This window comes from Tarenaya hassleriana, unplaced genomic scaffold (assembly GCF_000463585.1).
Source record: "Tarenaya hassleriana unplaced genomic scaffold, ASM46358v1 Cleome1, whole genome shotgun sequence".
NCBI lineage: Eukaryota > Viridiplantae > Streptophyta > Magnoliopsida > Brassicales > Cleomaceae > Tarenaya > Tarenaya hassleriana.
Window position 1 is genome coordinate 3,165,700 of NW_010960187.1, and position 12,724 is coordinate 3,178,423.

The window sequence follows — 12,724 nt, forward strand, 5'->3', positions numbered from 1 at the left end:
TTTCAACATTCCCCTCAAGATTGATTTTGAAAGAATTCAAAAATCAATCTTGAAGATAAAACAAAATGATGAAAAACTTCACTGTTATTAGAACAATCCATAGACACCAAATTTCATTCATTTAGAGAGTACTAACCTTTTTCAAATCACTTCGTTTGACTTTAAAGTTCTAGTTTTAACTCTTTTTGTCATAGCATCTTGCTTGATCTTAGAGTTTTTAGCTTTGACTTCTTTTTGTCATAGCACATCGTTTGAATCCAGTTTTTTTACTCCATTTTATCGAAAATGCAAAAGAAAGAAGAGATTAGAAAATTAGAAAAAAAAAGAGAAACATATAGTCCAGATCGCAACGCTGCTCTGATACCATATTGAAAAATAAAATGTGGAAATTAAATTAGAAAGAAAGAAAGAACAAAATATAAAAGAACGGAAATATTTTTATTGCTACATCTCTTCTTTTTATTACATTACAATGAAAATAATCCATACATTTATAGGAAAAGTTATTGAAAGAAACAAGTAAATAAAGATACGAAAGAAACAAATAAGACAAAATATAATTGACACGATATATATTTTATTCTTAATTGATATAATGCCTTTAATTATTATCAATCATATCAAATCTCCATATTTTGTTTCTATTTCAACATATTTATCTTAATTCACATACAGCAAGAACAGCATAAAACAAATAGACGAGGGTATATTATTTTTTATAAATGGAGACTCAATGAGGATCACTAATCTTCATATTTATAATATCGCATTAAGCTATAATTACAAATTCAAACTATTATAGAGTTTAGGTAAAATCCACAAAATTCTTAAATTTGTAAAATAATAAAAAAACTAATTTCTAAACTTTTTTAATTCGATAAATTTATTTTCAAGTTTGTGTCATTATAATTTACAAATTTGCAAAATGTATCATTATAATTTCTAAACTGATTTATGTATCAATATTATCGAGATTTTTTCTGACACCAATTAAAAAATTTAGGAATTATAATGATATATTTTACAATTTTGATAATAAATTTGTTAAACAAAAATTTAGGAATTAGTTTTCATTATTTTGTAAATTTAAGAATTTTTATTGGTTTTACCCTTAAAATTATGTTATGACACAAATTTAACGAGTTTAGTTAGATCATATATATAATTGATTACATAAAAAATATATATATAATTAATGGAAACATGGTTACATGACTTAATGAGCAGAATACATTTATAATACTTGATTAACATAACAAGAAGATAAAGCTCCAAACGTAATTTAATCATAGTCTTAAACTTTGCCAGGCCAACAATATATAACTTCAACGTTATGATCGAGGCCACGCAATTCAAATAGTCTTTGGTTATGCTTCTTATAAATCCATATCTGATATTACATACTTTGCCTCAGGTCTTGGAACTTTTGTCTGAACCAAACCCCAACTCCAAATTGTTGTTTTCACGGGAACAAGTTGAAGTGGTACCTTCTTCTGAACAGAGATTCCAGCAGCTTCCTCTATGTCCACGTCATCCTTGGTCATTCCTTCTGGAAGCTTCCAATCGAAACAGTACAGAAGATTCGCAAGCCCTAGCTCCACCAAGCTCAGCCCCGTGTTGATTCCCGGGCAACTTCTCCTGCCTCCTCCAAATGGCAACAGCTCAAAGTGTTGCCCTTTCACGTCGATTTCATTTTTGATAAATCTCTCCGGAAAAAACTCCTCCGGATCTTTCCAGGCACTCGGGTCTCGCCCGATCGCCCACACGTTCACCTCTATTCGGGTTTTAGGGTCTATGTCGTAGCCGCAGATCTTGAATTCCGACATTGATTCTCTTGGGAGTAGCATGGCTCCCGAGGGATGAAGCCTCAGTGTTTCTTTGGTCACCATTCTGAGATACTCGAGCTTCTCTAGATCTTCTTCCTTAACCATTCCTTCGTTCTTGATCCGGTTTCTGATTTCGGTTTGCGCCTTCTTCATCACTCTAGGGTTTCGGATCAGTTCTGTCATCCCCCATGTTAGCACTGTAGCTGGGGCGTCTATCCCGGCTACAAGCAAATCCTGTAAGAATATTCATATGTTGGAATATAAAGAGACAAGGTTAAAACCCTAAATACCAATAGTTACATTATTATTGCACAAAATTAAACATACAGCTCTCTTCGTCTAAAACGAACTATATCTTAATTACCATTAGAATTGCTTTAATGTGATTCCTTGTGAACCGTTTGTCCCCAACTGCGAGCTGTTCCCTCTCGATCTTGAGCATAACATCGACAATATCTTCTCGTCCTTCTTGGTTGTTGTTCTGAATGTGATTCCTAATCGTATCTTCGTAAAACTCATCAAGATCATGGAAACACTTCTCTCGCCTTCTGTGAAGACCCGTAACCCTATCCACGATCCAACCCACGTACGGGAATAAATCCTCTGCCGAAAATTTACGAAGAATCTCGTTACCTTCATCCACAAACCCTCGAAACCTCTTATTATCCTCCTCTATCTTTCGGGAACTCATCCCGAATCCAGCTCTAAACATCATTGCAACGGCCAGCGACATTAACTTCTCGCTTAAGTTAACCGGTTTTCCAGAATCAGAGTGATGGGATATCGTTTTCACAAGAGACTCGATCTCTTCCTCTCTGATGTACCTGAAAGATTGCACCCTTTTCACACTGAAAAGCTCAAGGGCACAAATCTTTCGCACTTCTCTCCAGTAATCATTGTACGGTGAGAAACCGATGTCCGCGTAATCATATGACAGTCTTCTGGCAATTGAGAGAGCTGGACGGCTACAACTATGGAGGTCGTGTGTCTTAAGCAATTCCCTAGCTGCTTCAGGGGACGAGACAACAACAGTTGGGACAAAACCAAGCTTGACGCGTAAGAGAGGACCGTACTTTCGAGAGAGCTTCCAGAGAGAACGGTGAGGTAATTCTCCGATCTGATGCAAGTTTCCGATGATGGGTATCGCCGGCGGTCCCGGCGGAAGCCGCCGCCGCCGCTGCCTGAATCGATGACGAATAATCTCCGTCGTGGCGGTGAGGATGAAGATAACGAGTGTGACGGTGAGCAGCTGTAGAGGGAGACATGTTTGCAGGGTTTGTAATGAAGACATCGTTGGTGCTTTAGCTTTTTTTTTTTATCATGACCCTCGTGTTGCTTTAATGGAAAAGTTCATAAAACATATAGTGAAAAAAATTCTCAATTAAATACATATTTATTTTTTAAAATATAAATATAGTTGATACGTATTAACGTATTAATTGTACAAAACTGCTCGTGTGATTATATAAATTTCCAAAATATTATTAGATTTTTCCAGTATGACAATAACGTTAAAATATAAATAATTTTCTATAATTTTATAATGAAAATCTAGAAATATTAAATAATATTTTTATATTTATATGAAATTTTAAATAAATGGCACATCTCTATCGTAGAAAAGAATTCATACACTTATTATTTAGAAAATTTTAATAATATTATATATTTTTATGAGATCATTTCCTTTTTCACCGATATAATTTTTCTGTACAACGTATAATTAATTCATAAAAATATTAAAAAAAACTCGCAACATTCTTAACATATATAAACCGAAAAAAAATGTCAAATAAAAATCGAAAATGAAACATATTTTCATATAAATTGACAAATTCGTCAAAATGTGGTAGATAAGTATAATTTTGACAAATATATTCCACGTTTAGCTAATTTCAAAAGCTTTGCTCATAACAAAGTAATTAGCTGATTATAATAAAACAAAGTAATTAGGTCCAACGAAAACCATTTACGTCACTAATAAAAAAACGTTATTTTTGCGTTGTCAAAAACCATGGGCAGCCAACAAAAAAAAACATGGATTTTTAGGTTTTTTCTTTAACTAATTTTCATAAATGAATGTTGAAAATTTTGCTAATCTCAAAAAGGTTTTCGTACACAAAATAAAAAATCATATAAATATTCTCTTTATATTTTTTGTTTTGAACCTTAATAACCCAACAGATCGTGGGCGATATAAATATTCTTTTTATATTTTTTGAACCTTAATAACCCAACAGATCGTGGGCGAATGGTCAAATTTGAGATAGGAGGTAACTCTACCTTGAGGTTGAGTGTTCGATTCCTGACTGGTGGAGAGGGAGGTAAACCTAGTCAGCGTGCCCGAAGTCTAGCAGCTAGGGGTCCTACGTTATAAAAAAAATAAAAAAAATCATATACAGAAAAAAAAAATATATGGATCTTCTTAACCAACAAAAACTTGAGAATCACCACAAAAAATTCAAACATACCTTGAATACATCGAAATTCAGATCGATGAGTGCAATACATATATGGTGTGAATTGCATAATTCCGTTCATATTCATTAGTTTTATACACAAAATCTTGCATGTATCTTACTTCACACAAAAGAAAAACATAAAACATTTATGCTTAACCACATTGTAATAATTTTCTAAAATATTATTCGTATCTCTTGATATTCTTCTCAAATCTTTTATTTTTAATATATTTTGATACATCTCCTCGAATTAAAAAAAAAGACGAAAAACAATTATTTAAGATTGAAGTTGGAAAATAAATAGTTAGATTTGATGATATAATCAGGATAAACGATAGATTGCTAATTGAATGATATCATTTATATAATATATATATATATATATATATAAACGTTTTGATCATTGCAAATATTACGTTGTAGTTTCAATGTATATTTGTTTGCTTGCATATTAAGTTACAGCACAAGATAAGATTTGGCCCTCTCTCTTTGCTCACGAAAAGTCCGATATTTTTTTTAAGAAAAATCTCAAAAAAAAAGAAAAAAATCGTTTATAGAAATAAATTGTGCGGGTCGGTCCCGTCTTATCCGTTCCGATCCGAATCCAAAATTTATAGAACCGGACTTCAGGGTTAGTGTAATGATATAGGTCCGAAAAAATCGGGTCAACCCGAATTCAAAACTATCGGGCCGAATACATACTCAGATCGGGTCAGATTGAACTGGCCCGATTGACACCGTAACAAAATCTATATTTAAAAAAATATATATATGAAATTTAATTTAAATCAAACGAAAATTGAATAAAAAAATTATATAAAAATGGAATAAATATGATTTTTGGAAAATCAAAATAACTAAAACCGGAAACCAATGAACCGAAATGAGAGAAATAAAAAAGGAGAAAAATTAATGCTCAAGTTTCAAAAATATAAAATCTTCAAAATTTTCACCAACAAAATCCAAGGAAACACGTATCTCTCGCACCATGAAAGGAAAACACAGATGAACTAAGAATCTAAGATTATATAGACACACACATGCACACAAATCTCAACAAATATCTGTTACAAAGAATAATATTAATTAAATACACATAATTGCAACAGAATTAATTATCATAAGTACTAATATTACACAGCATCTCAACAAATTAATGATTTTTACATTGTAATATTAAATAGAAATGATTTACACTATATACTTCATAGAAAATATTAGAAGAGATATATTATTAATACACTTTCCATAAAACTCGAACTCAAAAAAATAAAAAGACAGGTCGTACGGAAAACTATCGGTTCTTACGAGCACTGTAGCTTCCCTCCATTCCGATTTTGGATTTCTCTGCCTTAATCAATTTCCTGGGAAAATCTGAGAATTTGGAAACAAAATAACCGCGCAGCTTGGAAAGAGGCTGACGCTGCAGATTTCGGATTCTCTTCTCCTTAATTTTCCTTCAAACCCAAAATCCGTTTCTACTTAAGGTTTTGATCGGGACGCGTTTCTCTTCTCGTGGGATTTCTCGGATCGCGCTTTTCTGCGTTCTGGGTTTTTCTGGGAAGAATCGATCACGGGGGAAAGTTTTCTCCTTCGGGCGTTTGGATTGGAGGGGCGAAGGGTGTTTTTCTCATGGGGTTTCTCTCGTGCTTTACATGTTCGTTGGATCTCGCTGTACGTGATTAACCCAGGTTTGCTTCGATTTCGATGAAATGTGCCCTCCTTGGGAAAATTGCTATTGCCGCCATGTTTGCTTGCCAGAAAGTTTGGATTTTTTTGAGGAATTTTGAATTATCCATTCTCTGTTCTCTGTTCACGTGCGATTTCCGCTCGCGTCTGAACTATTATCTCCTTGATTGATTTTAATACGTGTTTCTGTCATTTCGTTTTCTTCTTGCAATCTAAGCGACAAGGGTTTGCTTTTAGCTTTGTCTTTGTTTAGAGGACCCTTATTTCGGGTTCCGGGAATTGATCGAAATATGCGAGTATCAGTTCAAGTTGCAGATTTTCTATGAGCCCTTGTTCTTAGATTTACGTTTTCGAATCCATTTTGCTTGCTGATGGCATTGCTCGCACTTGTGATCATTAACTCGAAGGTTTTCTTGGCTGCTTGCTTGGCTGTTTGCTACCTTTGAATGTTTACTAAGAAGAGGATGTGTTTTGTTTCATGGATGTTCTCGTACAAGGTGCAGTCAATATTCAACTTTTAGCGTAAAGCTGAAGCCTTTTTATATGGTTGGTTCCATTTAATGGCAATACCTTGTCTGTTTAGGCATATGAATGTCTTGCCAGAGCTTGTATTATCTTTACCATGCTGTAAGAGATTCACTTGATAATGATTTCTCCCTGGACCTCATTCTGCCGCTTCACGATTCATCGAATAGATTGTTGTTAGCTTCTCATACCGATATTGCTCGTGGTGTTTATTCACACCAGGTTCTTAGGTTCTCCACTTTCTTGGGTGCTTGATTTCTGGAGTATCTGCTCCAGAAGAATCCAGTTAATGACACTTTTCAAGCACTTGTCCACTCCCAATTCCCCTGTGGTAACATCATCGGGGTATTAAGAAAACATGGGAATCTTTTCACGCAGGTGAAGTGAAGAGCTCTACTCGTTTTCTTTGATGAGGCCTAATGCTGCTGGTCTTTCTCGACTCCATTGAAGTGTAATCAAAACCAAACTGTTCCTGTTGTTGCAGCTTGATCAGTAGAAGATCAACAGAAGGCATGAAGCTTGTTGCAACAGCATTTCTCGGAATAGCTTTCGGGTTTTTTGTCGGGATATCCTTTCCAACATTATCAATCACTAAGGTGGCCTGAGTTTAATCTTCGGTTACTCCGTTTTTCCAGTGTTTTATGTGATCTTTCTCTAGTTTTGTCTGAATGTTGGACGTCTTTTTCACATTTTTTTAGGTGAGCCTCCCAACAAATCTTCTTTATTTCGCCGATCTCTCATCTGTAGAAGAAAGAGGTTCGTCTGTCCCTACTCCAGCCGATCATAAAGCATGGTCCTCGTTGAAGGGTAACGACAGTAGATCGTCAGCTCCAGATTCCATTGATAAATCCCAGGCATGCTTCGAAACCTTTATAATGGAGTTGGAAATGCTAAAAGTTCTTCATCTTGTTCATGCTATTGCTTCATCAAGAACAGAGAACTAGAGACTACATTTTCAACGATGTCCTGTTTGGAGTTCGTACGGCTCCAGGCTGACAAAGTATAGTTAGGTCCTGACTGAAAGAATTTCAGATAAGGGTCATGCATAAATCGATTATCAAGAGCTCCATAATTGATCAAACAAGTTCACTTCCTTGTGATATATGTTGACTATTGCTAAGGAGGATTCTATATATATATATATGTGTGTGTGTGTATATGCGTGTTTTGCAAACTTCAATTCAATAAGGTTGCTGTCTCATACTGGTTCATGTTTCATTGTGAGTTTGCTGCAGATATGGGTTCCTTCAAACCCTCGAGGTGCTGAAAGGTTGCCTCCCGGTATTGTTGCTGCCGAATCAGACTTCTACCTGCGCAGATTGTGGGGATTACCAGAAGAGGTCTCGGCCCGGATTCATGCTTCTATCTCATTTTTTTGTCATCATCCCATCAGTTTTTATATTAGCAGCCTATTGTTCAAGAACAGAAATGTGATCCAAAGAACACAAAATCTGACTAGATATGGGATGTTTATTTTTAAATTCTCATCTTCTTCAGGATTTAACAAGCAAGCCGAGATATCTCGTGACGTTTACGGTTGGGTATGATCAGAGGAACAATATCGATGCATGTGTTAAGAAGGTTGGTTTACACTTTCTTTCTTTCTTTCCTTTTCCACTCTTTCGGTTTATCTTATGACATTATGGTTATGATTTACTCTTCTTCCCACCAGTTTTCAGACAACTTTACGATTGTTCTGTTCCACTACGATGGCCGGACAACCGAGTGGGATGAATTCGAGTGGTCCAAGCGAGCAATCCACATTAGCGTTAGGAAGCAGACGAAATGGTTCTATCTCGTTTTCTTTTCACGGTTGAAAACTCCGATAGTCTTTTGATGATTCATATAATGGAATTTCCTCTGTTCTTGGAAATTTGTTCAAGGTGGTACGTGAAGAGGTTTTTGCACCCCGATATCATAGCAGCGTATGATTATATATTCGTATGGGACGAGGACCTTGGAGTAGAGCATTTTAATGGCGAAGAGTAAGTCATGGAAGAAGGAGGGAGTTTTTGTTCACATTTCCTGTTTTCTTTCCGGAAATAAAGTTTTGTTCTTTCTCGCTCGGTCTATGTAATGAGCTCGGCTTTATCGTGCGCAGATACATAAAGCTCGTGAAGAAGCACGGTCTAGAGATTTCTCAGCCGGGATTGGAACCAAACAGAGGGTTAACTTGGCCGATGACAAAGAGAATAGAAGATCTTGAAGTCCACAAGTATGATTGATAAACCTTATAATCTTTCCGCGGGTTTCGTTCAGATCTTGCCGGATTTTCGCAAAAAAAAAACGGGACGAAAATCTTTACGAATGTTTTCCTTTTTTGCCTTGAAACTTATTCAGGACAACTGAAGAGAAACCCGAACTGTGCTCAGACCCGCTTCTGCCACCATGTGCTGCGTATGTGATGATTCCCGACCGATTCCTCTGTTATGTTGTAGGAGAAGAGGGGACTGAAAACGATATCTCGTTCGTGTCTTTTGATAATTGTAGATTTGTTGAGATAATGGCTCCAGTGTTTTCAAGAGATGCATGGCGATGTGTTTGGCATCTGCTTCAGGTCTCCATCTTAAAATCTCTGCTGCTTCTTACTTCATCTATAAGATAACGATTTTCTTACTCCGCATTTCTCTGTTTCCTTGACTCTTTCTCTATGCCATTGTGTTGGCTGAGAACAGAATGATTTGGTTCATGGATGGGGCCTTGATTTTGCACTCCAAAGATGCGTCGAGGTACACAAAAAGATCGAATCTTTTCGTGTTTTTTTGGCCCACAAAACACGGTTTTCATCTTGTTTTCGTGTAATGAAACTGCGGAATTCTCTCGTATAACAGCAGCCTGCCCATGAGAAGATAGGAGTGGTGGATGCTCAATGGATTGTTCATCAAACTGTTCCTTCCCTTGGCAATCAGGTAAAACCCAGAAAGAAGAAGAAAACTCTTTTATGCAGCCATTTACGTCTTCCTCCATGAACGCCTTCTCATTTCCTTTTTCCTTTTCCCTCGCCAAAGGGAGAGGCACGAGACGGGAAAGAGCCATGGGAAGGGGTGAGTGACTTTAAAACTCTTTCATTCATTCGCCCAGTAAAGGTTTTAGCTTTTGTCATTAGAACGCCGTTTAGCCTCATGTAACACTCTGATCATGTTCATACCCCAAATGGGTTAGCAGTTTTAGTAGAAATTCATCTGTTGAAATTCATGGTGAAACGCCATTATCGCCTTTCTTCGAGGTTTTGCAGGTAAGGGAACGGTGCGAAAGGGAATGGACCATCCTCAAGGATAGAATCGCAGACGCAGAAAAGGGCCACCTCAAATCTCTAAACGCAAACGCTGACTCCAACTCAACCGCCCGGTAGGAGTTTTAACGTTCAGAAACCGTAGCCGCCACTGACTATCCGCGAGAAAGATTCAGTCTTTAGTGTCTTACGTTAACATATAATCGGTATATGTTTGTGTATGTATATACCCAACAAAACATTTTTTCCATCCAATCAAATAAAAGAGGGTTTCCGTTATCCGATTTTTACCGTTGCAGCTGTAATTTGTCTGGATTTCAACCAAGAGGGTTTCTGTCTCGCTGACGTGGCATGCTGACTACTGCGCGTTCACGTGTCGGCTTGACTCAGCGAGTTTAGCGAACTGGGGGGTAATCTGAAAGCTCTTCCAAGAAGCACCACGTGGCTGGTCCTCCAACCGCTGATCGGGACACGTGTCAGAGATGGAGCAAGCAGACACGAATACAGATTTATGATTTAAACCCGTTTTTAATCGCATCGATCTCTGTCGCAATCATGGGTGGTCTCTACGAGAACCTCACACGTGCTGACACGTGTTTAAACGGCTAAACCTAACCGTTTTCTAACGCTTCAGAACATGGTTAACTTTTGAGTGGTTGGCATGAACCCCCCCTTTATTAATCACCGAAAAGCCGCCTCCTTTTTTTTTTGTTTAGTTACAAGGTGCCAAGATCGGCTCATAATCAATCGACCAGAGAAAAAAAACGATATAAGATCATTGTAGAAGGATGGGCCTTTCGCATTTCCCGACAGCATCCGATGGCGTTCTTCCACTTCTGGTGATGAACACGGTTGTTTCAGTGTCTCTGTTGAAGAACATGGTGAGGTCTGTCCTCAACGTGGCGGAATCCGAGGACGAAGATTCGAGGGAGGTAGAGGGAGAAAACCCAGATGAGGATTCTACGGGTAGAAGGAGAATCTCGATAACCCAGTTCAAGTCTCTGTGCGAGAACAGAGGGGAAGGAGAGAGAGGTGGGTGTAGCGGTGACGTCATCAATGGCGGAATCGGCGAAGGGACAGGAGTTGCGGAGTGTTGCGTGTGTCTCTGTGGGTATAAGGAGGAAGAAGAAATCAGTGAATTGGATTCCTGCAGGCATTTCTTCCACAGAGCCTGTCTGGACAGATGGTTGGGCAGCAGACACACGACCTGTCCTCTCTGCAGATCCATTCTCTGATTCTGTAAATGTTTTTGTTTTTTGGCCACAGAATCTGTCTTTGCACTTACCCTTTTGGTATGGGTTTTTTCCCATTAATAAAGATTATCCCTGAATTGCACGAGAATCAGACTAATACGGTTTTCAAGAATCCTCTGTAACTCAACGACAGATTCTTGGACGGTCTACAGAATCATTACTGCGTATAAAGATTGAAGAACTATTCTTGTCAAGAACAGAGATCTGTGTTTGTGTTTGTGCCTGAATTCAATTAGATTACATGTTTTAATCTGTGAAATGTATTGTCTCTGTACACAGCAGAGAGAAACCGATTTACAGTCAGATTACATCACTTATAAAACTATATATATTCTCCAAAATCTATTTATATATCTTCGGCTTCCTCGTTACAAGAATGATGCGGGTTCGAATAACAAGTTTCAGAGATTCTGATTCCGATTTGTTTCTCGTTTCTGTATTTCTCTTAAAGAATAAATAACTCGAAATTTAATTCAAATTCATAAACACGTGTTCCCTCTTCTTCGATCTCTGCATTTCCTCTCTCGGGTTTGATTTTGTATCGCAATGATCGTTCAACATAGAAATTCAGTTCGCTATACGATTAGTGATTGAGAGGAACAAATGTTAGCAGTGGAGGAGAGAATAGAATACCTGAACAAATGGGCCATATTTTGGGCCTGACCCAGATGAAAATGGGCCTTACTAATTATACTATACATCATGGGCTAAACTGACCTTCGGTTAAATCTCTAGAATCAAAACCGGGATATCCGGGTTGGCAGGATCGAACCGGAAGATATGTTAGTACATTTTCTTTTCTTTTTTTGTTTTGGCTACAAGTAGGATCCTACTAGTCGCTGTACTTCAATTTATAACCCTTGCAAAAAAAATATTTGACACGTCAAGAAAATTGCAGCCATTAAATTTATGAAGCTAAAATAGTATTCAAGGCATGCATGCACATGCATGCATACCAGATATTTTGGCGCACAATTATGTGCGTGTAATATATGTATTGTATGTATGAGCTGGACGACACGTGGAACGCACGTGCGAAGTCACGCGGGCTTGGGCCGGGTTGGCCGGTTGTTCTTTGCCCCTTCACCAACTTCACTGTGACAGAGCTGATGATGCACACGTACGAACAAAAGAAAGAGAACAATTTTCATCTAAAATACAAACAAAAAACACCACAGCCAAATGGACCAACATAACAGTTGTTGATTTTGTATTTTTATTTTATTTTTATATATATTTTTGGACAGACTTCACGTGCGTAGATACTTACCTTTTGGGCACAGAAAACTTAAAAGAACCAGACCCATTAGTTTAATGTTTTGTGCTGTGTCTGTCCATTCATATGAATATATATGTGATTGCATGTGGTATCAGTTTTTTTGTGCTTCCAATCCAAATCCTATATGTAATTCTGCTGCTTTTTTTTTTTGTCTGGCCTTTGTTTAAATCTGTCCATCAGTAGAATCTTCGATTAAAATTAAACCTTTTGATATATATAACGGATTCTAATGAGGGTCGACATAATACATATATATATATATATATGAAATGTTATTGATAAGATTATAAAAAAAAATGTTATAGATAAGTTTGTGGGATTGCGAAATGGTGTTGCTTTCTTTCCCGTGAGGGTGGTCTTGGTGGAGATAGTACGTGGTCCAACCTAATTTAAGTCAAAATGGTTTTATTCACTGTGTAATTAGAACCACAAAATGATAATTGACCCCACTTACATTA

The 12,724-nt window shown here is 37.1% G+C and overlaps 3 protein-coding genes across 6 annotated transcripts; 2 read left to right on the top strand and 1 right to left on the bottom strand.

Annotated features, from left to right (window-relative positions):
• Window positions 1-1,212: 1,212 nt before the first annotated feature.
• Window positions 1,213-3,135, bottom strand: LOC104807805 (cytochrome P450 71B34-like). Its single transcript, XM_010533232.1, has 2 exons — window positions 2,191-3,135; window positions 1,213-2,060 (listed from the first exon to the last, which is right to left on the bottom strand). The coding sequence occupies exons 1-2, from the start codon at window positions 3,115-3,117 to the stop codon at window positions 1,377-1,379; spliced, it is 1,611 nt and encodes a 536-aa protein (XP_010531534.1). The 5' UTR covers window positions 3,118-3,135; the 3' UTR covers window positions 1,213-1,376.
• A 2,445-nt stretch (window positions 3,136-5,580) lies between these two features.
• On the top strand, window positions 5,581-11,072 carry LOC104807825. 4 transcript variants are annotated; one of them, XM_010533252.1, is made up of 15 exons: window positions 5,581-5,979; window positions 6,725-6,880; window positions 6,987-7,098; window positions 7,201-7,356; window positions 7,738-7,842; window positions 8,000-8,083; window positions 8,175-8,290; window positions 8,386-8,487; window positions 8,604-8,717; window positions 8,843-8,899; window positions 8,993-9,059; window positions 9,178-9,231; window positions 9,334-9,411; window positions 9,511-9,546; window positions 9,738-11,072. In XM_010533252.1, exons 2-15 carry the CDS (start codon window positions 6,861-6,863, stop codon window positions 9,852-9,854), a joined length of 1,218 nt encoding a protein of 405 aa, XP_010531554.1. In that variant the 5' UTR covers window positions 5,581-5,979; window positions 6,725-6,860; the 3' UTR covers window positions 9,855-11,072. The 4 variants fall into 4 exon arrangements, with proteins under 4 accessions (XP_010531554.1, XP_010531567.1, XP_010531562.1 ...); XM_010533265.1 differs by having other exon boundaries at window positions 9,337-9,411; XM_010533260.1 differs by having other exon boundaries at window positions 5,581-5,962.
• LOC104807815 (probable E3 ubiquitin-protein ligase XERICO) lies at window positions 10,432-11,237 on the top strand. Its single transcript, XM_010533241.1, has one exon. The coding sequence runs from the start codon at window positions 10,523-10,525 to the stop codon at window positions 10,967-10,969; it is 447 nt and encodes a 148-aa protein (XP_010531543.1). The 5' UTR covers window positions 10,432-10,522; the 3' UTR covers window positions 10,970-11,237.
• The last annotated feature ends 1,487 nt before the right edge of the window (window positions 11,238-12,724 follow it).

Coding starts and splice junctions, on each gene's coding strand:
- LOC104807815 (XM_010533241.1), top strand. CDS start 10,523: ATGGGCCTTTCGCATTTCCCGACAGCATCCGATGGCGTTCTTCCACTT.
- LOC104807825 (XM_010533252.1), top strand. CDS start 6,861: ATGGGAATCTTTTCACGCAG. Junction 8,084..8,174: donor TCGATGCATGTGTTAAGAAG/GTTGGTTTACAC, acceptor TCTTCCCACCAG/TTTTCAGACAACTTTACGAT. Junction 9,060..9,177: donor GTGTTTGGCATCTGCTTCAG/GTCTCCATCTTA, acceptor GGCTGAGAACAG/AATGATTTGGTTCATGGATG.
- LOC104807805 (XM_010533232.1), bottom strand. CDS start 3,117: ATGTCTTCATTACAAACCCTGCAAACATGTCTCCCTCTACAGCTGCTC. Junction 2,061..2,190: donor ACATTAAAGCAATTCTAATG/GTAATTAAGATA, acceptor ATATTCTTACAG/GATTTGCTTGTAGCCGGGAT.